Source organism: Carassius gibelio, chromosome A21 (assembly GCF_023724105.1).
Source record: "Carassius gibelio isolate Cgi1373 ecotype wild population from Czech Republic chromosome A21, carGib1.2-hapl.c, whole genome shotgun sequence".
NCBI classification, from domain to species: domain Eukaryota; kingdom Metazoa; phylum Chordata; class Actinopteri; order Cypriniformes; family Cyprinidae; genus Carassius; species Carassius gibelio.
In genome coordinates this window covers 903,901-931,345 of record NC_068391.1, presented here as the reverse complement: position 1 = coordinate 931,345, position 27,445 = coordinate 903,901, and the positions used below count along the sequence as shown (strand labels likewise).

General features: G+C 38.7%; 3 protein-coding genes across 9 annotated transcripts in view; 2 read left to right on the top strand and 1 right to left on the bottom strand.

The window, feature by feature from the left end:
• Positions 1-8,455, top strand: part of LOC127941495 (zinc finger protein 462) — a 38,289-nt gene extending 29,834 nt beyond the window's left edge. For all 6 annotated transcript variants that reach the window (XM_052536578.1, XM_052536572.1, XM_052536577.1 and 3 more), the window contains exons 10-13: positions 5,640-5,863; positions 5,936-6,161; positions 7,003-7,114; positions 7,209-8,455. In XM_052536578.1, coding sequence (XP_052392538.1) covers positions 5,640-5,863; positions 5,936-6,161; positions 7,003-7,114; positions 7,209-7,398 — 752 coding nt within the window. In that variant the 3' untranslated portion in view covers positions 7,399-8,455. The remainder of the gene's footprint in view (positions 1-5,639; positions 5,864-5,935; positions 6,162-7,002; positions 7,115-7,208) is intronic.
• An 8,088-nt stretch (positions 8,456-16,543) lies between these two features.
• LOC127942077 (UV excision repair protein RAD23 homolog B) lies at positions 16,544-21,519 on the top strand. Its single transcript, XM_052537629.1, has 10 exons — positions 16,544-16,760; positions 17,361-17,442; positions 17,658-17,737; positions 18,142-18,335; positions 18,431-18,483; positions 18,575-18,702; positions 19,338-19,473; positions 19,551-19,678; positions 19,809-19,964; positions 20,697-21,519. Exons 1-10 carry the CDS (start codon positions 16,695-16,697, stop codon positions 20,808-20,810), a joined length of 1,137 nt encoding a protein of 378 aa, XP_052393589.1. The 5' UTR covers positions 16,544-16,694; the 3' UTR covers positions 20,811-21,519.
• A 2,120-nt stretch (positions 21,520-23,639) lies between these two features.
• klf4 (Kruppel-like factor 4) lies at positions 23,640-26,852 on the bottom strand. Of its 2 annotated transcripts, XM_052537752.1 has the most exons (5): positions 26,627-26,852; positions 26,375-26,498; positions 25,221-25,989; positions 24,933-25,097; positions 23,640-24,578 (listed from the first exon to the last, which is right to left on the bottom strand). In XM_052537752.1, the coding sequence occupies exons 1-5, from the start codon at positions 26,629-26,631 to the stop codon at positions 24,403-24,405; spliced, it is 1,239 nt and encodes a 412-aa protein (XP_052393712.1). In that variant the 5' UTR covers positions 26,632-26,852; the 3' UTR covers positions 23,640-24,402. The 2 variants fall into 2 exon arrangements, with proteins under 2 accessions (XP_052393712.1, XP_052393713.1); XM_052537753.1 differs by having other exon boundaries at positions 25,221-26,011; positions 26,375-26,852.
• Between the last annotated feature and the right edge of the window lie 593 nt (positions 26,853-27,445).

The following is a 27,445-nucleotide window of genomic DNA, read 5'->3' as shown; positions in this document are numbered from 1 at the left end:
AGAATTGGTCTGATAATAAGTAAAAGAATCAGTAAAAAACTTCAGAATATAGAAAGAAATAAGTCTGTAATGTTCGGTGTATTTAAGTGCTGCTGAAGTGGAGAAACAAACTCAAGGCCATTAAAAATATCAATTTTCGCCATGTTTTTAGAAAGAAAATGTCCTATGAATCAGCGTGAATGATGTATGAACAAATCCCTCAATGAAAATCCATAGAATATAGTAGAAATAAATCTGTAAAGCTTGGTTTGTGTAAATGCTTCTGAAGTAGAAAAAAAAACTCAGGGCGTTTAAAAATATGCATTTTCATCATGTTTTTGAGAATAAAATGTTGTAAAATCAGTGTGAATAATATATGAACAAAGCCCTCAGTAAAAAACTTCAGAATATAGATAGAAATAAAACTGTAAAGCGTGGTTTACGTAAATGTTTCTGAAGTAGAAAAAAAAACCTCAGGGCGTTTAAAAATATGCATTTTCGGCATGTTTTTAAGAATAAAATGTTGTAAAAATCAGTGTGAATAATATATGAACAAAGCCCTCAGTAAAAAACTTCAGAATATAGATAGAAATAAAACTGTAAAGCGTGGTTTACGTAAATGCTTCTGAAGTAGAAAAAAAAACCTCAGGGCGTTTAAAAATATGCATTTTCGTCATGTTTTTATGAATAAAATGTTGTAAAAATCAGTGTGAATGATATATGAACAAACCCCTCAGTAAAAAACTTCAGAATATAGATAGAAATAAAACTGTAAAGTTTGGTTTACGTAAATGCTTCTGAAGTAGAAAAAAAAACCTCAGGGCGTTTAAAAATATGCATTTTCGTCATGTTTTTATGAATAAAATGTTGAAAAAATCAGTGTGAATGATATATGAACAAACCCCTCAGTAAAAATCCATAGAATATAGATAGAAATAAATCTGTAAAATGTGGTTTGTGTAAATGCTTCTGAAGTAGAAAAAAAAACCTCAGGGCGTTTAAAAATATGCATTTTCGTCATGTTTTTATGAATAAAATGTTGTAAAAATCAGTGTGAATAATATATGAACAAAGCCCTCAGTAAAAAACTTCAGAATATAGATAGAAATAAAACTGTAAAGTTTGGTTTACGTAAATGCTTCTGAAGTAGAAAAAAAAAACCTCAGGGCGTTTAAAAATATGCATTTTCGTCATGTTTTTATGAATAAAATGTTGTAAAAATCAGTGTGAATGATATATGAACAAACCCCTCAGTAAAAATCCATAGAATATAGATAGAAATAAATCTGTAAAATGTGGTTTGTGTAAATGCTTCTGAAGTAGAAAAAAAAACTCAGGGCGTTTAAAAATATGCATTTTCATCATGTTTTTGAGAATAAAATGTTGTAAAATCAGTGTGAATGATATATGAACAAACCCCTCAGTTAAAAACCTTCAGAATATAGATAGAAATAAAACTGTAAAGTTCGGTGTATAGAAAGTGCTGCTGAAGTGGAGAAACAAACTCAAGGCCATGAAAAATAGCATTTTCCCCATGTTTTTAGAAACAAAATGTCCTATAAATCAGCGTGAATGATGTATGAACAAATACCTCAATAAAAATCAATAGAATATTGATAGAAACAAAACTGTAAAGCGTGGTTTACGTAAATGCTTCTGAAGTAGAAAAAAAACTCAGGGCGTTAAAAAAAAAAAGCATTTTCGTCATGTTTTTAAGAATAAAATGTTGTAAAATCAGTGTGAATGATATATGAACAAACCCCTCAGTAAAAATCCATAGAATATAGATAGAAATAAAACTGTAAAGTGTGGTTTACGTAAATGCTTCTGAAGTAGAAAAAAAAACTTCGGTGCTGACGTGTGAGCCTTTGATTCCTCTTAGAGAGGATCCTCTTCAGTGGTGGTGATTTCCAATGCTGGCAAAAATCTACCTCTGTGCCCAGTGAAAGACTTTTCAGTACTGCTGGGGACATTAGTTCCCACACTCGCAACCGGCTGTCACCTGTTAATGCAGAGCGTCTTAGTTTTTGTTTTGTTTTTTAATTAAACTCATTTCATGTGAAATATTACAGGTTTTACGTTAATTTAATTATAATGCAGGCAGGAGCAGATCTAGAAAAATATTGATGGGGTGGTGAGAAGGGGGCAGGAATTTTTGAGGGATGGCAACATATGGCAGACGTATATATACTGAATTTAGTCACAGTTATCACAGTTTGATGATAAATATATGTGCACACTACAAAAAGACACAGGCTATCATTTACAAACTTAATCTCATGCAATCAATGTATTGCATTTGAAACAGTTCATGTAAGGAATAAGTGATCATACCCCATAAGCACCACACACTCACTAATGCATACAGTATGCATCGACATGTCATTAAGAGCATTATAAAAGATTCAGTGTTATCAATATGTCAATTTATTATAAGAAACACAAGATTTTAACAGCCAATGACATTTCCAGCTGGAGAGACTCTGTTTAGTGTTAATCATTATCTAACTCAACCAGTCAAGAGATAGATTTAGACCCTGAAGCATAGCTTTTATTAGCTGACAATAATAATTAATAAATAAACACTATAGGCACAAATACAAATGTACTTTTAGAAATTGTTTCTGAAAAATATGGTGTTATTGTTTTGGCAAGCTTAAATTAAAACTTCTATAAAAACTTGTGTGATATTCCTTTAAAATAATGTTATAGTATATCTTTTTTTAAGTATATTTTACTGTGCAATTTCTTACATAATTTCTTTGAGTTAGACCAAACTTTTACTTTGGTGAGTTGTAGACAGAGTTTCTGTGTTTTTTTTAATGAACTATTATTATTAGCTATAGGCGTACTTGAAGTATAACATACTCTACTGTGCAATAGTACTATATTTCTGTTTGAATTCTTCAAGTTATACAGAAATTTCATTTTGACAGGTTGTCATAAAGACATTGCCGTTTCTGTCAGTCTGTATATACGATACGAATGAATGATGATAGTTTTATCAAATGAAATGGTGAAATCCTCTCATAGCGCGCTGGAGTGCACATCAATATAGTGAAGAGCTGAAAACACCACGCATGCTACAGTGTGTGTGTGTGTGTGTGTGTGTGTGTGTGTGTGGTAGAGCACACATTCCCAGAGATGTGTATAACAACACCTTCAGGGCCACTGCTGGCCAAATGTGTGCCCTAAGCAGGATTTATTGTTGTACTCCCCTTCCTCAAATATGATGATGGAAAAAAAAATACTATAGGGGTGAAAAAATAACTTTAATCAAATAAAAAACTAAATGAATAAATTGTATTATTTACGAATCACAATTGTAGCTCTCGACATTTACCTGTGGCTATAACTTTATTATGACTCTAATTTATTTTATAGTCTCAAGCATTCAGTCATCTATAGCAAAAAGGTGTCCAAAAATGAAAGATTAAGTGAATATTTGAATGAAATGTTTGGTCAGTATCCTAAACAAGGATTTGATCGTCCTGTAAGTGTAACAGCAGCAATCACATGACATTTGTAATAACATGTACATAAATTGTTTATTTTGTATTTGCCTACATTATGTATTTTAACAGTGTTATTATTAACCAATCATTATTGCCTCATTATTTTTTTATATAATGCATTTTAAGCCATTTTAAAGGCTATTGATCGCTTAAGTCTGTTTTTATAGCAACAACAACAAAAATATTACAGTATATTAATACTTTGTAAATTATTAGAGTTTGGGGATCGCAAATCATTTGAATCAGTTCGGGAGTTCAAAGCGGAATCGCGAATCATTTGAGTCAGTTTGTGGATTGCGAATCATTTGAGTCAGTTTGGGAGTTCAAAGCGGGTTCGCGAATCATTTGAGTCAGTTTGGGGATCGCGAATCATTTGAATCAGTTCGGGAGTTCGTAGCGGGATCGCGAATCATTTGAGTCAATTATGGGGATCGCGAATCATTTGAGTCAGTTATGGGGATCGCGAATCATTTGAGTCAGTTCGGGAGTTCGTAGCGGGATCGCGAATCATTTGAGTCAATTATGGGGATCGCGAATCATTTGAGTCAGTTTGGGAGTTCAAAGCGGGTTCGCGAATCATTTGAGTCAGTTTGAGGATCGCGAATCATTTGAATCAGTTCGGGAGTTCGTAGCGGGATCGCGAATCATTTGAGTCAGTTATGGGGATCGCGAATCATTTGAGTCAGTTATGGGGATCGCGAATCATTTGAGTCAGTTCGGGAGTTCGTAGCGGGATCGCGAATCATTTGAATCAGTTCGGGAGTTCGTAGCGGGATCGCGAATCATTTGAGTCAGTTTGGGAGTTCGGAGGGGGATCGCGAATCATTTGTATCAGTTCGAGAGTTCAAAGTGGGTTCGCGAATCATTTGAGTCAGTTTGGGGATCGCAAATAATTTGAATCAGTTCGGGAGTTCGGAGTGGGATCACGAATCACGAAAGATTCGCGCTAGTAAATTTTCAAATTGGCCATAACCTTTAATTTGTTGCTGCCAACTGGGGTGGCAGCAGGGGTGGCAAGGCTTTCTTTTAGCCTTCTTCTTTCCACCCCAGTAGATCCGCCCCTGTATGCAGGAGATGTGTGTGATCTTCCGTAATATTTTTCGTAATATTTGGCTACTGTTCTAATCGTAGCCTATCCTACTGTTATAAACGAAAACTAAACAGCCTACTATCCATGTTTATTGAGTTAATGTTCAATTACATTCATTTCAGTTTAGTCACCAAACATATTCTGATTTTTAAAAAGAAAAGAAAAAGCACTTTTCTTTGCATTGCTTAACTTTTATTGAAAGGTTTTGGTTGTTTACTTGGGTAAGCATAAGCTTGGTAATTGTCAAAAAAGTTTTTCTCACTCGTCATCTTGGAATAATGCCTATTCTTTTTTTTCTTTTTCTTTTTTTTTTACAGTTAAAATAAAATAAAATGAAAAATACATTGCTGTGGACGTTGTTTACTTCATTAATGTGTTTTACTGTGTTAATGGAATAAGGATGCGAGTAGGATTCAGTATTCGGTTTCCGATTCGGAATCTTAAACAGTGGATTCGTTATTCGGCCGAACCCCAAAAATCTGGATTCGGTGCATCCCTAGAACAAACCCCTGAGTAAAAATCCATAGAATATAGATAGAAATAAAACTGTAAAGTGTTGTTTACGTAAATGCTTCTGAAATAGAAAAAAAAACTCAGGGCGTTTAAAAATATGCAATTTCGTCATGTTTTTGAGAATAAACTGTTGTAAAAATCAGTGTGAATGATATATGAACAAACCCCTTCAGATTATAAACCTTCAGATTATAGACGGGAATAAAATGGAAAATGTAAATGGAAAAATTGACAAATGCAAATAGATAAAGTGCCAAAAACAAAGACTTAAATGTGTATTTTAGATGTTTTCTTTCCAGTAGTCTGAAAGAAGACAATGCTCCATCTCAAAGTAGAGATATCTCAATATGGACCAGTTCTTGAAAAAACAATGGTGTTTCCTGTAGGGTCTCACCTTTCTCCAAATATACAAATTAGCAACATATTGTTAAATATGCATAAATATATAAAGTTCAGTTGGACATTTAAGACCACACTTCACTTCAAAAGCGCATTAACGTGACATGCATCAGAGTGTGATTGTGTTGTCTGATGGTTCTCAGAGGAGCGTGTGGTCCCGCTGGAGGTGTCTCGATCGAAGCTGTCCCGTCATCTGGAGGGTCTGGTGTTCCGCTGTCACAAATGCACCTTCACCTGCGCCAGCGAGCAGAACCTCGAGCAGCACATCCAGAAACACCAGGAGCTGAAGCCCTACCAGTGTCAGCTCTGCTACTACGACAGCAGACTCCTGAACGAGCTGGAGATGCACCTGCAGCAGGAGCACAAGGTCTGTCCTCAGCCCTGGATCATCATGATTTCACTTAATGAGCTGTTACTCAGTCTAACCCGTCGTCTGCAGGTGATCCGAAACTTTGAGCTGGTGGGACGGGTGAACCTGGACCAGCTGGAGCTGATGAAGGACAAGATGACGGACACGAGCAGCAGCGAGGAGGAGGAGGAGAGAGGAGAAGACCAGACTGTAGAGGAGGAGGAGGTGGAGGAAGAGCTGATGGAGGAGGAAGATGAGGAGGAGAAGCTTCTGGAGTACAGACAGGAGGAGACGAGCGATCAGACGGAGGTGACAGGTAACAGTCTTCATGTACAGACGCAAAACACAAGCCTTTATTATAAGCTTTCTACATAACATTTTTATAAATAGCAGGAATGTCTCTTCAACGCTTTTAATTTCAGTAGGTTATACTACCTTTTTTTTGTAGTTTTTTTATATTAAGGCAAGACGCCACAGGTGATATCACAATACTTTCATCAATTGATCAGTCAGAGTACATTAAGCTGATTTGTATTACAAGTTTTCCGAAATGCAAATGCAGTTTTGCATAAATTTCCAGAAAATAAATCTGAACATTGGATAACCTGTTTTTCTTGATATATTAAATGTTATTCCAAAGGGGTTTTAGATTTCTCTTTTTGTCACTCCATAAATCAGAAAATAGTCAACAAACACGTTTTCACGTTTTTATGGAATACAATGTAGTGTAAATCAGTGTGAATGAAATATGAACAAACGGCTCAGCAAAATCCTTTAGAATATTGATGGGAATAACACTGCTAAGTTTGGTGTATCTAAGAGGGGAAATAAACATTTTAAACACATGGATTGGAATTGAAATCTACAGACAAATAAACACTTAAATGTGGATTTTGGAAGTTTTCTTTTCACTAGTCTGAAAGAAGACACCAAAATCACAAAATTTAACAGTTTCTTATTAAATATGCATAAATATTAGTATATTGCAACAAAAGTGTTATAGACTGAACAGAATTTAAATTCACAATAGTTTTCCATTTATCTATATATCTATATTTTTCAGTATAATAATGGTTTTTTTTATCAATCTTTTGCACATTTGCTTGTTGAACTTTCAGAAAGTCAAAGCTGTTTTGTTGTATTTCCTGGTGATGCAGGTGTCGTGGAGTCTCCCAGTGGCAGCGGCGTCAAACGCTTTCCGTGTGAGTTCTGCGGCCGCACCTTCACGCTCCGCTCCGAATGGGAGCGACACGTCCTTCGACACGGCATGTGAGTCTCCAGATCACTGAGAATAACTTAACCCTTACAGAATCTGACCATAGTAGTGTATGAGTTAAATCTGAGGCATGTTTCATGATTTCAGGACTGTTAACGGCAACAAGAAAGACAGCAGTCCTGTGCCCTCGTCAGCGCTGCCTCTGATTGGTCCAGCGGCTGTGATTGACAGAGGGCTGGACCTATCCAGTAACACTGTGGATCAGTCTGACCAATCCAAGTGTCCGATTCAGACCGAGGAAGACGAAAAGACGCTGGAGACCAAAAACGACCCTTAGGAGCAAAACGAAAGCTGTAGAGAATGTAATGCGTTCCGTTGTTTCGTCTGTCTGTTCATCGTTTCTTTTGTTGCAGAACAACATCGGCTGCTTCTTGAGTATTTGGTTTAAAAAGCTAGATTTGTGGAATGTGATGATCCCGGTTTGGAGTATCGCTAGATGTTGATGTGTCACGTTTGTTCAGTTGCTGAATCTTATACTGAATTTTACAAAGTGTGACTTGGTCCCTCAGGACAGATGTTGATATATTGGTAACCAATAGTGAATGAAACCGTGAGTCGATATTCCGGTCGAATCGCGAGTCCCTCCATTCAGAGATTTTAACTTCCTCTGCACTTTTCGTTACATTCATGTATTAAAAATAAGGATACGTGAGAATCGAATGTCTTCCGTCGTACACGCTGATAGTCTTGAAGACGGCGTGTCGTGATTCACGTCCGTTTCAAACGAGAGACGATCCATCCGGAAGCTTCTCGGCCGGCAGGAGGGACTCGGAGTCGCTCGGAACGTCGCCTGACGGTTTCTGTTTTTTACATTTTAGCCTTGTGTTAATCTTCCTGTAGCTGAATTCCTTGAGGAATAGTTGTCATCTTATTTATCTAGATCGTTTGATTCTTTTAGACATGATTTTAGAGTATCAACACTTGCCCCAAAAACTAGTAGCAAATTGCTACTTTTGAAGATTTCGGCCACTTCCGGCTCGTCTTGCACTTCCGCTTCACTTTAATAACGATGGCCGTCTGTTGGTCCAGAGACGTGTTGGACATCGCTGGATCGCAATCACGTGTTTCTGCCGGTCTCGGGTAGATCTGCTGCTGATTGGACGATTCTGACAGTCTGTTTAAAGGAATATTCTGGGTTCAGAACACACTCACCATAATATTTAGGCCTACATTTAAGATTGATGTTTTTGAATTGCAGTTTTAACATAAACTAATAAACTTAATGTGATGCATGTTTGTCTCTCATACATCAGTGACCAGAATTCTGCATCACTGCTCTTTTAGTATAATTTATAGTTCATTAATATATATATATACACACATATATATATATATATATATATATATATATATATATATATATATATATATATATATATATATTATATATATATATAATTTTTTGTATGTTTATTTCATTTTAAATTTAATTTTAACATTGTGATTTTCTGTTTTGTCATTTTTATTAGTTATTGTTTGTCTATATATGCTATATATTTTTTGTTTTAGTCAGGTTAAACTAAATTAATATGAAAAAAAAATCATATGTATATATGAAACAGAAATGCCGCATTGTTAATTAATAACTATTTGCAACTATTTGATTTCATTTAAATAATCATATTTTCAAAACTCGTACATTCAAATCCTTTAGAAACGGCGTAAATCTGTTGTTGGCAGCAGAATAAATATTAAATTTACAATGTTAAAAAGTATGAACGTGGTTAAATATGACTAGTGGTTGAACAAGCAATATTTTGATGAATATATAAGAATATATAAACGTGGTTGAGTATTTAAAACGGGTTGATTATTCATTATTATTAATTTATTCGTTTATTATTACAATTACAGAATTCTGGCCCGTTTCATGGCGTATGACTGACAAATATGCATCACATTAAATTTATTAGTTTATATTAAAACTGTGCAAAATGTATATTTAATTCAAATGCTTAAATATTACATTTAGCCCTTAATATTTTTTGAGTGCACGCAGCTGCGACGTTCCCCAGAGTTCTTAAAAATAAAAAGCTAAAACACAGCGTCTATTTTGCACTGGAACTTAGATACTCGATTCTAAGAAGTGTTTTACTCTAAATATGATTTCGCTGCAAGATGAGCGAAAATATCAGCGATTCTGGTTCTTGAACTCTGACTGTTCCTTTAAACGGGAAGTTTCAGCAGAACGAGACTCCGAGGCTTCTGTCGTTTCTGGACGCTCGTTCGACCGCCGTGTTTCTGGAGAAACGCCATCGTAGCGTAAGACTGAGATTGTACGTGATGGAAGCTGCTGCTCGAAAACCCCAAAGCCTTATAGACGTGGATGTTTTACGCCTCCCTTCTGGATCCACCGAGCAGAAGCTCTCAAGTAAAAAACATCATTTTAATTAACACACGAAAACAGAAAACAAACCTCTGTGTAGCATCCCAAAGTTTTCCTGAGATATGATTGTCTTTCCCGAGCAATGACTGGACGTTGCTGAGGGCCGACCCAGATGCATTCTGGGAAACCTGCATGCCATTTGCAGCCATGTATAAACTCGAAGCTTGAGTGTTTGAAACTGTGGTTTCTCTTTCAGAAAGGGGTGTTCCTTTAAGTGTTGTTCTGATATTTAACTAAAAAAAAAAAGAGAATAGAAAGACAGAAAAATACAAATCAATAGAAGATGTTTTTTTTGTTTTTTAGCTCTCCACTGTTCAAAGCTGTTGTAAATTGTCTGGTTAAGAATAAAAACACAATAAAAAGCTCTTTTGTACCCCTCCATGTCCTTCATAAGGAGTAGGGCAGCCTTTCTGAAGAAGCGAGCAGAGAAGCATCAGAAATGCGTCTTGAAGAGTCGACGGCGTCCGTATCGTAACACACTGGATATCTGTACATAGATGCGCTTTAGTTTCTATCGTTGCCCTTTAATTCTCTCCTCCTGTTGAAGAGCTTGACTAGATCTCCTGCGTTTGGCCTTTCTTCTGTGAAACTCCTGATGATTTCTGACGGTGGCTTGTGATGGTTGTTTACAGTTTTATTCCTTTGATTTCTCTGTATTCTGTAAATATTGTAATTCATTGTCTTTTTTTAACTTGGTAATAAAGTTATCAGATAACCTAAGCGTGTGTGCTTCCGTGGTTTTCTGTTCAGGGGTCGAATTCACATAAATATTTCACATTTCTGAATTGATAACATTGCTTTGTTATCAAGAATATTAAGATTGTGTCACTGTCCTGAAATCCTTATTTTAAAAATAATAATAATAATTTTAAGTATTTATTTAACAATTATAGTAGTGAAGCAGGTTTGTTAAATACTATTATTTGGGGAAATGTTCATCTAATCAAAGTCTGTGTGCCATATGACAAGAAAACCATAGAACCATTTAATTTAAAATAAAAATGTAAATATAAAATTCCAATAATTCCAGTTCTTGAGGAAAAAACAACAACTTTTTTTTTGCATTTCACCTGTACATTTATGCATTTGAAGCTGTGTGCATACATAACGTGATGCTTGAAAGTTTGTGAACCCTTCAGAATGCTTAATATTTCTGTGTAAATATGACAACACAAGTCCTGGAAGTAGAAATGTAATGAAACAAAGGAGACAAATGTTTACTATGTCATTTAGTTATTTTGGGAAATGGTCTCAGAGTCCACCCCGTTTTATCTGGAGATCAGGGATCTATCATAGTTTGATTGTATTTGTGAAAGTGAATCAAAGGAGATATTTGAGGAACTCAGAAACAGTTGTTACTTGCTTATTATGCTAGTGACATGTTAGCAACATGCTAGTCACTTGATAATCTTGTAAGCAACAAGCTAGTAACTTGTTAATCATGCTACCAACATTACCAATGTCCTATTAACTGGCTAATCATGCTAGAAACATGCTAGTACCTTGATAATTCTGCTAGCAACATGCTAGTTGCTTGCTTATCATGCTAGTAACCTGTTATTCATGCTAGAAACATGCTATTAACTTGATAATCTTGCTAGCAACATGCTAGTTGCTTGCTTATCATGCTAGTAACTTGTTATTCATGCTAGAAAGATGCTAGCGACATGCTAATAACTTGCTAATATTTTGCTAGCAACATGGTAGTTACTTGTTAATCATGCTACCAATGTTACCAATGTCCTAGTAACTTGTTAATCATGCTAAAAACATGCTAGTAACTTGCTAATCTTGTAAGCAACATGCTAGTAACTTGTTAATCATGCTACCAACATTACCAATGTCCTAGTAACTTGTTAATCTTGCTAGCAACATGCTAGTTGCTTGCTTATCATGCTAGTAACTTGTTATTCATGCTAGAAACATGTTAGCGACATGCTAGTAATTTGCTAATCTTGATAACAACATGATAGTTATTGTTAATCATTCTACCAATGTTAACAATGTTCTAGTAACATGCTTATGATGTTAGAAACATGCTAGAGACATGTTTGTACATAGATAATCTTGCTAGCAACATGCTAGTTACTTGATAATCATGTCAACAACATGTTAGTTACTTGCTCATGTTAGAAACTTGCTAGCGACATGCTTGTAACTTGCTTATGCTAGGAATGTGCTAGTTACATGTTTATCATGCTAGAAACATGTGCGCCATCTTATAATGCTTACAAAATCCTAGCAATGTGCTAGTAACATGCTAATGATGCTTCAAACAGGCTAGTCATTAGCAACTTGATAATCATGCAAACAACATGCTAGTCACTTGCTAACCATGCTAACAACATGCTAGTAGCATTTTAATCATGCTAGAAAGATGTTATCGACATAGTAGCAACTTGCTTATCATGCTAGCAACATGCTAGTCACTTGTTAATCATGTTAACGATATGCTAGTAACATACTAATTGGACTATAAAAGGTTTCAAACCTATCTCTATAGAGTTGGGACTCCACAAATCCACAGTCAGACAGATTTTGTACAACTCAAGGAAATTCAGGAGCGATAGATTAGATTAGATTTGCATGGCCTAGATCTTGGTGCATACCTTTTTAAACTAGATTTTTGAAAACATTTTTCCACAGTTCAAAACCCAAAGATTTAAGTCATATTTTCATTTTGTTCTTGACATTCATTTTATGGAGGTTTATCTCGAAAGCCCTGAGGGGTTTTCTTACTGTTTTTATAATGCGTTTCACGACAGTAAAGCCATGAGCTGTTGGGTGAGTGAAGCTCCAGGGAGAAAATAAACGCTTGTGTTCCAGGACAGAGTGTGATGAGCTGAAAATAGTGTGGAAATACCAGAGAGTTTGAACAAATGCATTTCCACGAGCAGCGTCTGGATGAGGTCAGAGGAATAAACCCTGATAATCCTGGAGAGGACGAGCTCTTCAGAGACCAGACCGCCAGAAACCACAGAAATCTCAGGCCGCTGGTTCTTGATGTGGTTCTGAATCAATGTTTCTTCAGAGATGCACTTCAGGGTCGTGGAGGACAAATCTAGCAGCTGCTGTGGACAGAGACTTCATTTCCCTGCAGTCCATCAGTCTGAAGAGGATGACAAGCTTTCAGATGATAAAGTCCCACACATCACTCAGAAATGCGTCTGACCTTCAGCGTGTCAGGAGCTGTGGTTAATGGATCTTCCATCTCATGGACGCATGAAAACGTCATGAAATGCTTCAGTATTTCTTAGCATTTCTCAGACCCTTCATGAGTCATGAAGATTGTGAAGGTAAAACTGCATCGATTAAAGAATGTTATTATTGATATTATAATTTACTTATAATAATAACTGTGTGTTTTGACTTATTTATGTAATCAAATCAAACTTCTGTCAGAGCACATAGAACATTTCATTTTCTTACATCATTGGCAGTGTTACATTTAATTAGTGGATTATATGTGTGTGTGTGTGTGTGTGTGTGTGTGTGTGTGTGTGTGTAAAGAGGTCACGTCTGAAACCCAACAGAAGAGTTGATGTGTTTCGGAGCTGCTTTTATAAGTGCTTGATTTCACAGCTATAACATCATCTTTTAAAAATATCTGTGAGACATGAGGGATCAGCGGATCAGGACTTCACACGAGTGTTTCTTCAGGAGGAGAAACCCACAAGAGACTAAAAGAGTTCAGCTTTAAACAGCAAAGAAACGTCTGATGAGAGACAGACAGACAGACAGAATAAGAAAGAAACAGACTAATATTAGCGTAGATGCCATTCTACATGAGTATGTTTAATCTTTCAGTCGAGGATGAGAGATGGAGACACTTCTGATGATCCGATCACATCTCCTCACCGCAGGACTGTCATGTAAAGAGCAGAGGAATCGACAGAAACCTGATTAATAATCACCAACAACATACAGACCATTGTGACTTCATTTACTCTCCTTCACCTCCTTTCAAACCTCCAGGACCTTCTTTATTTCTTTCTTTCTTCTGTCAAACACAAAGGTAGATGCTTCACATGCACATGGACTATGATCTTCACAGAACGTGAAGGAAAGTGAACATCTGTTGTGTTTCACAGATGAAATCAAGCGAATGAAGCTCACAGTGAAGCCATGAGAAGAGCAGAATCTCTGTTCCTCTGGGTCTCCTGAAGGTCAAGGACCGTCCCGTCTGGTGTGACCTGGACCGTCAGGGTAACGTCCTCCGGGCCAAAACCTTTCATATTTAATTAAACCGTGTGACCGATCTCCCTGTTGTATAATTAATCGTTCTCAGACTCTGTGGAGTTTCTGGAAATGTGCATCCTGTGCATTTTTATCAGTCCACTGTCTGCTGAAAGTGATACGGGGAAAATATTTAAAGCAGCTATTTTTAAAATAGCACATATAGATGGTTTCAGAGCAGCTTCACAGCAAATACAACAAGTCATCAGATATGGGACAAATGCAAATTCTGCTGCTCTAAAAAACAGTAGTGACATTGTCAAGCCAGTTCTGATTTATGCAACGCAGAGAGATTATTAATCTAAACTACAACCTATACAATAAAAATAGATATTTTCCTATAGATTTTTTCTGTATATTTTTGTAAATATAGCAATTAAAATTTTCCAAGAAAATGCATTCATATTTGAACATATAACGCATTAGAATAAAAATCAGCAAACAATATTCTTTACAGTCTTACAAAAACGTTACAATATACATAAAATAAATTAAGCATTAAATCGTTATAATCTTGTTTTGATGTCTACAAGGCTATTCAATCCACTTTTGCATTTATACATATATAGGCTTCTGTAAGAATGGAAATGCATTGCATTGCCCCTGAAATATATGAGGTATATGACTCTGAACCCGCTCTTAAATCGCGATCCGACTCAAATGACTCAAATGATTCGCGAACCCGCTCTTAAGTTGCGATCCGACTCAAATGATTCGCGAACCCGCTCTGAAGTCGCGATCCGACTCAAATGATTCGTGAACCCGCTCTGAAGTCGCGATCCGACTCAAATGATTCGCGAACCCGCTCTGAAGTCGCGATCTGACTCAAATGACGCAAATGATTCAGATGACTCAAATGATTCGCGAACCCGCTCTGAAGTCGCGATCTGACTCAAATGACTCACATGAATCGCGAACCCGCTCTGAAGTCGCGATATGACTCAAATGATTCAAATGATTCGTGAACCCGCTCTGAAGTCGCGATCTGACTCAAATGACGCAAATGATTCGCGAACCCGCTATGAAGTCGCGATCTGACTCAATTGATTCGCGAACCCGCTCTGAAGTCGCGATCTGACTCAAATGACGCAAATGATTCAGACGACTCAAATGATTCGCGAACCCGCTCTGAAGTCGCGATCTGACTCAAATGAATCGCGAACCCGCTCTGAAGTCGCGATCTGACTCAAATGAATCGCGAACCAACTCTTAAGTTGGGATGTGTTATAGTTTCCACATACTTGTCTAAGTCCAATTTGAATAAAGAAAAAAGAGGTTTATAGCCAGTAAACTTTTGTTTATAAATGTGAAAATTTGCTAAAAGGAAACATAAATTAATTATGTAAAATTATATTCTCTTTTGACTTTGTTTTTGCATCTTTTTTGCTTTACTGGTAAAAGACACACTGCAACAAAAATCCATTGAACACTTCAACATGGATTTGACTATGAATGCTTAAAATCACTTTGTGAGCTCAGTTTTGAAGCATTTCATATTATCATGGTTTTGCGCACTGAAAGATTATTAAAAGCTTATTAAATTTTTAGCCTGCCCAATACATTTAAAATAAGTATAATTTAATTGTATATTATTTCTGTGTAGTGTAAGCATTATAAATATATACACTTATAAATATTAAACTGTGAAATGTATGATTGCCTGACTGAATTTTATAAGAGTACTAATAGTAATTTTTTTTTTATTAACATGTTTAGATTGTGTAAAATTACTGTTTAGATTTTTACAAGAATTACTTTTTCTATTTATTTGCATTACATTAAAATAAAATATGTTGCCATTTTTAATGTGCCCCTCTGGTTAAACACTGGCCCCTCCTTGGCCCCCCTAGTAAAATGTGTCTAGAGCCGCCACTGTATATATTTATGTAGGTTAAAACTAAATATATTTTTTATTTCAAAACCTTATTTCCTTGAGCTTCACTGTTTACACATAACATGTATTTTGTATTGGTGACACTGTGAATTGTAAGTTTAGCATCATTTGTATGTATATCTGAGATCAGCGTATATACTGAAGCTTTATAAGGCGTGATGGTTTGTGTGTTCTGCTGGCAGCTGGTGTCTCAGGTTGGGTTCTGATGACGCGGCTCCCAGTGTTTGAGCATCTGTTGTGTTTCCACTCAGAGCAAGAGAACAAGCTAAAGCCAATCCGTGACAAACCCACAGATCATTCCTGGTTTGTTTAAGGTTAATATTAGACCAGCGCTTGAAGCCAAAACACAGAAGAGTTGGGATGTCAGGTTAATGTTTGTTCCAACTAACCAGTTCATGCCAATGATACCAACTACTTTTAAAAATAAAGCTTCCAAATGATGTTTCATCGCAGTGAGGCCCCCGTTTTTGGTTCCCAAAAGAACCTTTCAATGATCAGTTTCTAAAAATACATTTTATTTTTATTATTATTTTATTATTATTATTATTACAAGAACATTTTAAGTAGAACCTTTTTCCACTACAAAAAAAATCTTTTTGCCAAAGGAAAGATTCCATGGATGTTAAAAGTTCTTTATAGAACCATTAATGGAAAAAAGTAACCTTTCAGAGCGTAACTTTTGTGTAATTTCTGGGATTCGGTAACATTTAATTTATTTCAAATTATTTCATCATATCATTTTCCCACCTTAGACCTTTTATAATTTTCATTTGTGTGTGTGTGAATATGTTAGCATAAAAGCGTCTGCAGATTTCGTTTTCAAGGAAACGCAACAAAAACACTATTTCCCATCAGCACTCTCGCTCACGCTTGCAGTGACGCAAACGCGTCGGATCGCGGCACATGCGCAGTGTGGCGTAAGGGGGGCACGGCACGTCGAGTGTTTATGCGCGTAATGGCGGCGGACAGGTTGTGATGAGCCACGGCGAAAAAAGCACAGCCAGCGATCCAGCCCTCGGTCAGTTTTCACACCGGCGACACGGAAGAACGCGAAAAAATGCAGATCACGCTGAAAACCCTCCAGCAGCAGACGTTTAAAATCGACATCGACGCAGAGGAGACGGTGAGAGGATCGAGCGCGCGCCGCTAGCGGCTAACAGCTAACAGATTCCTGTCAGCAACGTCAATAAAACCCACGAAAACTCCTCACAAACACATTGTGATTACTATGTAGCTTAAAACGAACTTTTTAGACTCGTTACGGTTTGGGCCTGACGTTGTTAACGGTGTTCTGTGAACGGTTTAGCATTAGCACGTTAGCTGCTCATAAAATGAGTTTTTACTTTAACCAGAACAGCATAAAAGTTCTCTAAATAAGGCAGAAAAGTGACGTAATCCCTCCAAAATCAATGTAATCATCCTTTAACCCTCGTTGTGACTATTTAGTCGTGTCAGATAGAGAGTTAAAGGGTAATTTGTGTGTTTTAGCGAGTCATGCTATGGCCTTATACAGCTTGTGTCGTGTGTGTTTTCATAATCTACTCATTAGAAGTTGTTCCATCGTTTCTGTTGAATACAAAAGAAGGTATTTTGAAGAATGCTGGTGATCAGAGTCTCTATAGACTTTTATAAATGAGTGATGTTGTTTTGTAACTCCTAGGAGAGTAGAAGATAAAGCGGTTGTGGTTTTTGGGTGAACTATTTCTTTAACTGTCTTTCACAGGTAAAAGCCTTAAAGGAAAAAATAGAGAATGAAAAGGGAAAAGATAACTTCCCTGTGGCGGGACAGAAGTTGATATATGCAGGTACGTCCTCAGTGTTTGATAAGGAGTGTGTGTGTCCAGCTGATAAGGAGTGTGTGTGTCCAGTCTTCTCGGGTTATTCTGTGCTGTTGTGTGAAATGCAGTGATGATGTTGGTTTATCCAGAGCATCATGTCAGTTTTGATGAATGACTGACGCCTGTCAGATTCAGACTGATGAATAACGGCTTGTTTGATTTAATTATTTTGTCCCCTGCAGGTAAAATCCTGAGCGATGACACGGCTCTCAAGGAGTACAAGATCGATGAGAAGAACTTTGTGGTGGTGATGGTAGCAAAGGTGAGGCATTATCAGGTTTATCATTACTGCTTCACATCTGAACGCATTCTGGCATTATAAAGAATTATTCTGAAAACAGACAAGAGATTTGAGATTTAGGCTTTTTTTATTTATTTAAACCAAACATCATGGGCTGTTGCTGATTTAGGGCCCTATGAAATTAATTTTCCTCCCAGTTTTTTTATGGTTCTTAAATTTTATCAAGTGAAATCATGAAACTTGTGCATTTTAATATTAGTTTCTTTAAAGTTCAAGTATAGTTTTAGGGCCCTTTGTCTTTATTTAAATGAGCTCTGTTATGATTGGCTAACCTCAGCCTCCTGGTGTAGGTGCTGAACACCGAAAGATATGATGTACATGTAGTTGATGTAAAAGTTGTGAGTAATGCGATGTTTCTCCTGCAGCCTAAATCTGCTCCAGCATCAGCTTCCTCATCATCTGCTGCCACGGCGACAAGCTCCGCCTCCAGCACTACAGCAAGCTCCGCCTCGTCCGCTGACCCGGCCACAGAAACCCCGTCCGAGAGCGCGGCCAAAGAGGACAAACCCAGCGAGGAGAAACCCTCCGGCGGTGCTGCGCCCTCCTCTACACCCGTCAGGTAAACACGAGTGACCTGGGCTATATACCATGCATATTTGAACAGCATTTCATATTAAAGTTATTTGTTTTGTTTGTTTTCCTCCTGTTCTGCAGTTCTGGTTCTTCACCAAATGCAAACATATTTGAAGAGGCGACATCCGCGCTGGGTAAATCCACACGCATGGGCATAGTCACACATTCTCGTTCATGTCAGGTGGTTAACTCTGAATAATGTCTGCGTGTGTTTTGCGTGTGCAGTGACGGGTCAGTCCTACGAGAACCTGGTGACGGAGATCATGCTGATGGGATACGAGCGAGACCGAGTGGTGGCCGCACTGAGAGCCAGTTTCAACAATCCTGACCGCGCCGTCGAGTACCTGCTCACGGTGAGACCCATAGTCTGAATATAACACCACAAATCAGCGGATTACAGTGATTTAACCCAAAAACACCCCGCAGGTTAGTAGGGTACAGGGTTAACTTTTAGGAGTCACCATTTGATTAATCACAAACAATTGTTTTGTATTACAAGTTTTCTGAAAACATGCTGTTTAAGCATGCAAATGAGGCATTGTCTAACTAAACATGCACTTATTTGCATGCATCCCCACAAATCTAAACATTAGATGATAAAACCAGGTTCAAAAGTAATTATATTGTTCATCACTCTATAAGTCAGAAGTTTCCACCTTGTTTTATTTTGCATAAATCCGTGTAACTGAAATATAAACAAACCTTAAAAACTAAAGATATGGATTGAGATTGACATCTACAGACTCAAGTAGATAAAGCGTAATATAATAAATGTCTATTTTGCATGCTTCCTTTCCACTAGTCTTAAAGAAGACACGTTATGCAAGCACAATAGACCCAAAACTGAGCAGTGCATTAGAGAACAAGGGGTTTGCATGTAGTGTCTTTGCATAACAACAACAGAAAGTGACCACTCCTACTAGCTTTATTATATTTACATCTTATTTTGCTGCAGATGTGTATAAGGGTGTGTGTGTGTGTGTTGTAGGGTATTCCTGCGGAGAGCGAGGGCAGTGTAGGAGGTGCTGACCCCGTGGTTCCTGCAGGAGGCGCTCCTGTTGTGTCCACAGGCCTCTCTTCACCGTCCAGCACCGCCCCGTCGCAGCCCAGCACAGCTTCGGGAGGTGAGAGACACGTAACACATGCTTTACTGTGTGCATCTACCAGCAGGTTTCTCTGACTCTGTCCTGTGTGTGTGCAGCGAATCCTCTGGAGTTCCTGAGGAACCAGCCCCAGTTCCTGCAGATGAGACAGATCATCCAGCAGAACCCATCTCTCCTTCCAGCTCTCCTACAGCAGATCGGCAGAGAGAACCCTCAGCTCCTGCAGGTATGCATGATTACGCTGCTTCTATCTTATGTATTTAGTACCAGAACGGACCTGCATGAGTAACTGCTGATATATGGAGTATGTTTGCAATAGCGTGCTACTGTACTACACTACATTTCCTGTTTCTCAGCAAATCAGCAGTCATCAGGAGCAGTTCATCCAGATGCTTAATGAGCCGGTGCAGGAGGCGGGGCAAGGAGGCAGCGGTGGGGGCGTGGCCGAGGCAGGAGGCGGGGCCATGAACTACATCCAGGTCACACCCCAAGAGAAAGAAGCTATTGAGAGGGTAAAACACTTAAACGTTTAGACACACTGCTTAGAAGTGCCAACTCAAATATTAGACTTACGTGGACTAACACACACATGCAACTGAAAAACATTGTGTGCACGCAACCATCTAGATACACATATAAACCGTAAACACTGTCATCAGTGGTAGATCGAAAGCAAGCATTTGTCAGGCATTTATTACAAGCTTCTCTGAACCATGAGCCTGTAGAATGTTTACTTTTATTTAAATACTAACATTGCATGCTCTATTGCGTTTAAGACCTCTTAAAATGGTCATGAGAACTTATGATGTTGTATATTTTTAAGATATTTAGTAGTTTGTATGACTGTATAAATTTGATCAAACTAAGTACTCACTGGGAAACTGTAATGGGTTCACAAGATATGCATGAAAACTCGTCTGTCGGACTCCAATATACACGTGCATATGTTCACAGGAGTTTGGATTATTGTCCACAACACGCTGTTATGAGTCCTGTAAGTCTGTATCAGCGCATCCTCGTCTGGAGTTTTTCTTTGTTCTTACTCTGAGGCTTAAGATACACTTTTTAAAGCCGAAAAGTCTGAATTTCAAGTTCGGCTAATTACACTGAGGCCTCTTTAATTAGAGAGAGCTACAGATGGAGGATCTGTCTGGCGAACGATCAAAGGTGTGCGCGTCTATTCCCCAAACGGACAGCAGGAGTGTTTCTGTGTCTCATCTAACCTCTCTGTGTTTCCTCCTCAGCTAAAAGCCCTTGGATTCCCAGAAGGACTCGTTATACAGGCCTACTTTGCTTGTGAGAAGAATGAAAATTTGGCTGCAAACTTCCTTTTACAACAGAACTTTGATGATGATTAGAGGAGTGGCCCCCCATCATTTCCCCCTCTTATGGTTTTTTTTTTTTTTTGAATGATAATTTTGAAGAAAATCTATACAAATACACACACACACACACACATACACACTATCTCTCACACACACACAGGCTGTCATTTTCATAGTCTAAATTCTACACACTGGATGACATGAGCACGTCCGTCTGGAGATGAGCACATCATTGTTCGTCTCCGGGGCAGAAATCAGTAAAAGCCTCTGCTTCTTCTAACACTCGTCTGTGTGAGACCTGTTTGTTTTTCAGTTGTTCTTTTTTTATGACCAATAAAAGCATTGTTTCCTCCATCGTTAGGACATGTTAGCAGGTCCAAAGGGCTCGTGAAATTAGGGAATCTGGATTGATTGGGATGTTTGGTTTAATCACGATCCGTGTCCCTGTTCAGGGCAGTGTTTCTCTTCTGTTTCTTTTCTCATCTTTCATTCATGATGACTATTAATAGAGATCCCAAATACTGCTGTTTTAAACAACAGTAAAGGTTTTAAAGAAGCAAATGGAGTGATGTTAGCTCAGTTTCTCTCATAATGAGTGTATCTGTAAAGGATGGGCTCTTACTGACACGTGCAGCCCTTCATACACACACAGAACCATTACAGCATGTATGTGACTTCCATAGCTTGACATTAATATCACTATACTGTCGTTTTTACAGGGAAATAAACGTTTTCAACGTAATTACAGGTTACCTGTTCTTTTGTTTTACTATCAGGTAAAAAATATATATTTAATCCTTTGGTATTGTTAATTTGGGAGTCACTTGTGTTGTTCGTGGTCAAAAGAGAGAATACCTGAATTTTTTCCTCCAGTAAATATATGTGTAATATATTTTTGTTAGGTATGTATATATATTTTTTTATTTAGTATTTTGAGAGAATATAGGCGGCTTTTTTATATTTTAAAGCGTCACCCTTTAGTTGCTGTGAGTTGTTTTTATGCATAGTGAATTATTTGTTGATTGTGTACACAAGAAATGAGCTGTATTTTTGCGTATTTACCATTTATTTCCAAAGACACTGGTTTTTGACCGCGAACAACGCATAATTTATTTTATTTTATTTGGGTAGCTACTACCTTAATATTAGTCGATTTTCGTTCCTTTCCATTCTTAAATAATAAAATTAATACATCAGAGAGTTAATTTAATCGTATGTAAATTTCGTCGCTAACGTCTAATTCAAAAATCGCATGAACAAAATAATCGCGCGCTTTTGTCTGACAGGAACGGAGCTTTCACGTCAAATTAATTATATAAGCACTTTTTACAAAAGTACAGTGAATAAAGTGAAACGAAAACAGCATTAAGATTTGCTTTACATAAAGGTAAGTCAAAATACTATGTATTATTGAAAAATATTATTTGAAAAAAGAAAATACGCCGAGAGCTACTGATTAACTGGAAAAAAGCTAGCGAGCTAGTTCGATCTTCAGAAATATTCGGTTGTTTAGATCTCTAGTCCTTCCATTCATTTCTCCAGTACATTTTTTCTCACTTGAAACTGAAAACATACTATGTAAGTTACTTAAAATTCAAAACCATGATTTTTGTCTTCGGCTTCTTCTCGAAGTGGGCTTTACAAAAGATAGCCCCTTTTTTCACAGAATGGTAGGTTTTACATTTCGGTTATTGTATTTTGGTTAAACATCGGAGTAGCTCGGTTAAGCTTTTGTTGAACAAAATGTGTGTGTCGTGATTTGACATCGGTGTGTGTTGTGAAGCTTACCCGTTGTGTCCTCCAGAGGGCGCTGGTGACCGCATGTTGAGACCCATTTATCAATTTATTCACTGTACAACGCGCTCATTTTATATAACATTCAGAGGTCAACAAACATATGCACAGCTTGGCACACGAATGTACAAAGTGTTTAAAATTTGTAAACCTATTTTGTAAAAGTATTTTGACACCTGTCCACACGTGATCATTATCATAAACTAGAGCTGGCTATGATTAATCAAATCATAAGGCTATACTTTACTTTTCTCCAACATGTTAATGAGAACAGAACAATAAAGCGGCTTTAATTAACTCATTAAAACCACATCAGCAAGTTAGGGACTGTGAACAAGAACATTTGTCTTGTCTAATAATCTGAAAGCATGCCACTAAAGATCATTTTGAATGATATCCACTGCGCTTGGACACACTTCAGTTCTCTTTGTTCCTCAGCTGATAATACTGTGTTACAGGTGAAGAGAGAGACAGAGGGGTTCAGTCTGTTCATTTAGGTAAAGAAGAGTAACTTCTGGAAGAATATTTTCTGATTTGTTTTGATATGGTGTGAGGCAGCTGTAAATGTACAGTATGGATGTTAAGTAGTTAAAATGAGTTCATTCTATAATTTCATTGAGATTTTTGAAAAATCAGTTTAGTTTTAAAAATGGTAGGACATTTATGCAAAAATGTGATCTAGACATGCTAAGTCAAATTATTTCATTAAATTGTTGGAACATTTAAGTCTCATACCATGATTATACCAATGAATCCCACTTTTTAATTGAGTATATTTATGATGCACAATGACAAATATTAAGGCAGGTCGCTGAATGCATGTAGCAAAGTACAAATCAGACTGAAACTAATTTATAGAGGAATGAATAAGCGAGTGTCCAGTCTTTAATCACACCTGCTGCTAAACAGATGACAATTAGGAGCGTAAAACTGGCAGAAAAACCTGCTCATGTCTGAATGCAGCTTAATCCATGCAAATGTTCACACACCATAATAGAACAATTGATGAAATCACACATTATTCATGAATTGTTCACCGAATACAAAAAAGAAATCAGTCGATTCACATTCATTTGATATTTCTCTGTTTATTACTGGATTGCATTCATACATAAAATACAAAAACCTTAATGAAAAAAGTATTTACAAGTATGTACAAAACTTAAGATTATATTACACGGATCTGACTATAAACAAAGGAAAATTGTTCAGAGTTAATGTTTTGTTTCTTATATAAAAATACAAGTGTCTTATTATCAAAATTATTGCACCTCACAACCACAGTGCAGTTTAGATTGCCATCACCAAAGAGAGGTCATGCGTTCACCCCAAGACTTCGATTAAAATCACTTTATCTTTGGTACCTTACTGAATACACCTGGCTATACTCAGCACCGTCGTATAACACACTTATAAATTATTCTGTACCTGAAATTAATGGCTTTAGAGAGAGCAATAAAATGATCAGTGATCGATTGATGGAATGTAGGTCAATTAAAGGCTTCTTTAATACATTGTAATGTGTCCATTTATTATCCCTGATATTCATATATTTCCAGTCTTGTGTTTGGCATCTTGGCATCTCCAAGTTTTGTCGGTAAGTAGACGCACGTTCCAGTATTGTCCCAGTGTGCAGGAAACGGACAGGGAATCGCCAGCATGTTTGGAAGACAACGACAAAAAAGGGGAATAAAATAAACTAGAGAACAGGAAAAGTCCCGATCCTGATGCTGCGAAGGATATCAGCTCTAGTTCACGGACTCTTGTTCAAAGGCAACACGTGCTTCACTAGTCCACTGGGGTCTTCACTGTTCGGGGTCTTCCAGTCTTGTTATAGATGTCGTTTCATGTGCAGCGCGAGGTGGTCGGACCGGGAGAAGGCTCGGTCACACTTCTGGCACTGAAACGGCCGATGGCCCGTGTGCTTCCGGTAGTGTCTGGTGAGCTCGTCCGAACGGGCAAACTTCCAGCCACATCCCTCCCAGTCACAGTGATACGGCTTCTCTCCTGAACACACACACACACACACACACACACAGATTAGCGTTTCACCCTGAGGTCCTAACGAGAACAATCAAGCACACTTTGGTAACATTAGAGACAGCCGTTAGAGACGACTATTCAAATGTTGCTCATCCCAGCGTTGATTGAATAGAAGGGGAAGTCGGACAGGCTTGTGGTTTTATTTCCAACAGGGATCAGTATCAACCTGCTGTTTGAATAGCAGATCAAACCACCTGCCAACTGTACTGTACACGTCTCCAGTCCCTCGCAGACAATGCGCTCGGCAGTTGCAGCGCTGCGTCAGGGCGTGTTAGATTAAAGCACATTACAGAAGTAGGCATGTTTTGAAACACTGACCTGTGTGAGTCCTGTGGTGGGCTTTGAGATGCGAGCTCTTGGTGTATGTTTTGCCACAGCCGGCGTAGTCACACGTGTGCGTCGCTATCCGCTTCCTCGGCCAGGAGCGCCGGCCACGCTTGGGCTTGGACTCTTCCGGCAAACACTCGGCTGGAGAGATCAGCTCTGGGGAAGAGAAAGGATCCCAGAGTGTTAGTGTGGAAATCAGTGTTTTACAGTTAGCTACAAACGCTACAATCATTTTTAAAGGTTAGGTGAGGTGAATGAAGAGTTTGAGTTGTGACTGACCTTGATACTGCATTGATTGAGCGGGAGGCTGTGGAAAGCCTGAATAACCCGACGAGGGGTGATATCCCGGGGCCAGAGGGATCGGAGGAGGCCCTAGAACCTGAGCTTGAGGATGTTCATCCGGGGAGAGAGAGGACGTGGACGAGCGGCTGGGACCCATGGACCCTCGGGCCGTGCTGAATCCGCGAGGGTCCATCAGCGGTCTCTGACCGACTCCCGGCCGTGAGTTCACCCCCAGATGGAGATCCATCGGTCGGCTGATGGTGCAGGTGCTAGGATATTCCTGCTTGATCCTAGGATGCTGCAGGGAGGAAGAGTCCGCCACTGACCCGTCCTTACTGACGCTGAGCCCTTGGCTGTAATCGGTCATGTCCATGGTGGTCTTCACCACAAATTTACCGTGGAGGCTCGTGGGCTGAAGATACGCAGGATCCAGCTCCGGCCTCATCAGTTCAGCGACAAAACCTCCCGAGGGAGGTACGTCGCTGATGTCTGGGATGTTGTACAACATGCTGGAGTCCTGTCCCTGAGGAGAGGGCATCGGATAGGTGTAGGACGTAGGGGACGGTGGAAGAGTTCTGGCCATTGAGGCCTGCTGCTGTTGCTGCTGTTGTTGTTGCAGCATGCTGTTCGACAGAATAAAATCATAGTCCAACAGGTCTAGCTCTTCTTGATCCCTCCTGGTCATTAGAGAGGGGACGTCCTGGTCAGAGCAGGTCCCACCTGAAGACATGCAAGGGCGTTTCACAGACATCTCCTCCTTCCATCTCTTATTCCCAACAAACAGAGACATGCAGAAAGAGGGAACAAGACAAGGTAAGTCTCTCAAAGACATATTCGTCAAAAGATCTTTATCTATCATACTGATTTCTTAAAACAATCATCTATATTTTATAAAAATGTTCTCTAGATAGAGCTTGGCCTCTGATGTTGTGAATTATTAAATGACACTTTCATGCAGCATTGTTTTTGTTTCCAACTATGATGTCTGAAAGAGAATTCACACTCCTTCATGCATTTTAAGATCAGTGCTGGTTAGATATTTGATCGTGAACGGCTCGCGGTTCACGCCCCTAATAACGATGACACAATCTCACGAGCGGCGGAGTCTCGCTAGGAAACGGATCGGTGACCATCAGCTGTTTGATACTCACTAAACTGGCTGTTCCAGGTCCCGTCATGGCCTTGTGCTTCACATCTGCGTCGCTCGCGAAGGTGGAAATAGAGGGCAGAAGCGTGCCGCTCAGTGCCATGCTGTCAAACTCGCTCGGGGGCTGCCTGAAACCGAAAAAGCGTAGAACATAAAATAATCCTAGTCACGCGTGTCTCGGGAAACTGTCGCTCCTAAACATGACAGATCAAGGCCAAAAGAAAAAGTGATGGAGATCTCCAAGTGCAGAACGCACCTCATGAGTCCAGTCAAAAAAAAAAAAAAAAAACCAAATCCTTGCTTTTCTCCGGTCCAAAGAGCGCATTAGACGCGTCCCCGTGCCATGCTGACAGAACCGGCCATTAAAACCAGCTTCACTCCGGGATTCCCTATCTCCCTCTCACCGCCGCCGCTGCTGCCATTCGGGACGCGCGAGCTCTCCGGTGTCTGGACTCGAGTGATTCGTCAGATGCGCGCAGGGCTTTCCTCGCCTAGTTCTTAAACCCCGGACACGCCTCTCGTTGCGCGGCAACCGCTGAAAAAAACACTGCGTGACGTCATCAAGGAGGGAGGGTGAAAAGAAAAAAAAAGGAAGAAATCTGGCAGCGGGCCGATATTTTGTATCCACACAAACATGTGCGTGTTAGCAACCGGGATCAACAGACGCCAGTAAGAAAATCATTGTTGAAAAGTCACGATTATATGATTTTCTCCTTTTTTCAAACACAAGGTGCACTAGAGTTATTGCGTGACACCTGTTCCTGGCGTGTGTGTGCGTGTGTGTGTGTGTGTGTGTGTGTGTGTGTGCGTGAGGAGTTTGAACACTGTGTTCACACACCGCAAACTGCTCCCACAGTCCCGAGGCGTGTCTGTAATTAACGCTAATCATTTTTTATACTGTTACGCACAGGACAACGGCAGCCAGAAATGTGTAGGATTTATTTGTGATGAAAAGCCTTGCCTTTCATTCATTCATTCAGTAAATGTTCATCACCTGATCATGAGAAGAATCTCCTGTTGATCCGTCATGTCACTGCAGTCTTTTCAGATGTCAGCATTCTCACTTCACTTAATT

Bases quoted from the DNA above. Each gene is read 5' to 3' on its own strand.
- LOC127942077 (XM_052537629.1), top strand. From the start codon at position 16,695: ATGCAGATCACGCTGAAAACCCTCCAGCAGCAGACGTTTAAAATCGAC. The intron at 16,761-17,360 runs GTGAGAGGATCG...TGTCTTTCACAG, and splicing joins ACATCGACGCAGAGGAGACG to GTAAAAGCCTTAAAGGAAAA. The intron at 18,703-19,337 runs GTGAGACCCATA...TGTGTGTTGTAG, and splicing joins CCGTCGAGTACCTGCTCACG to GGTATTCCTGCGGAGAGCGA.
- klf4 (XM_052537752.1), bottom strand. The intron at 25,990-26,374 runs GTGAGTATCAAA...GTTGGGAATAAG, and splicing joins GACCTGGAACAGCCAGTTTA to AGATGGAAGGAGGAGATGTC. The intron at 24,579-24,932 runs GTCAGTGTTTCA...GTGTGTGTTCAG, and splicing joins CCACCACAGGACTCACACAG to GAGAGAAGCCGTATCACTGT.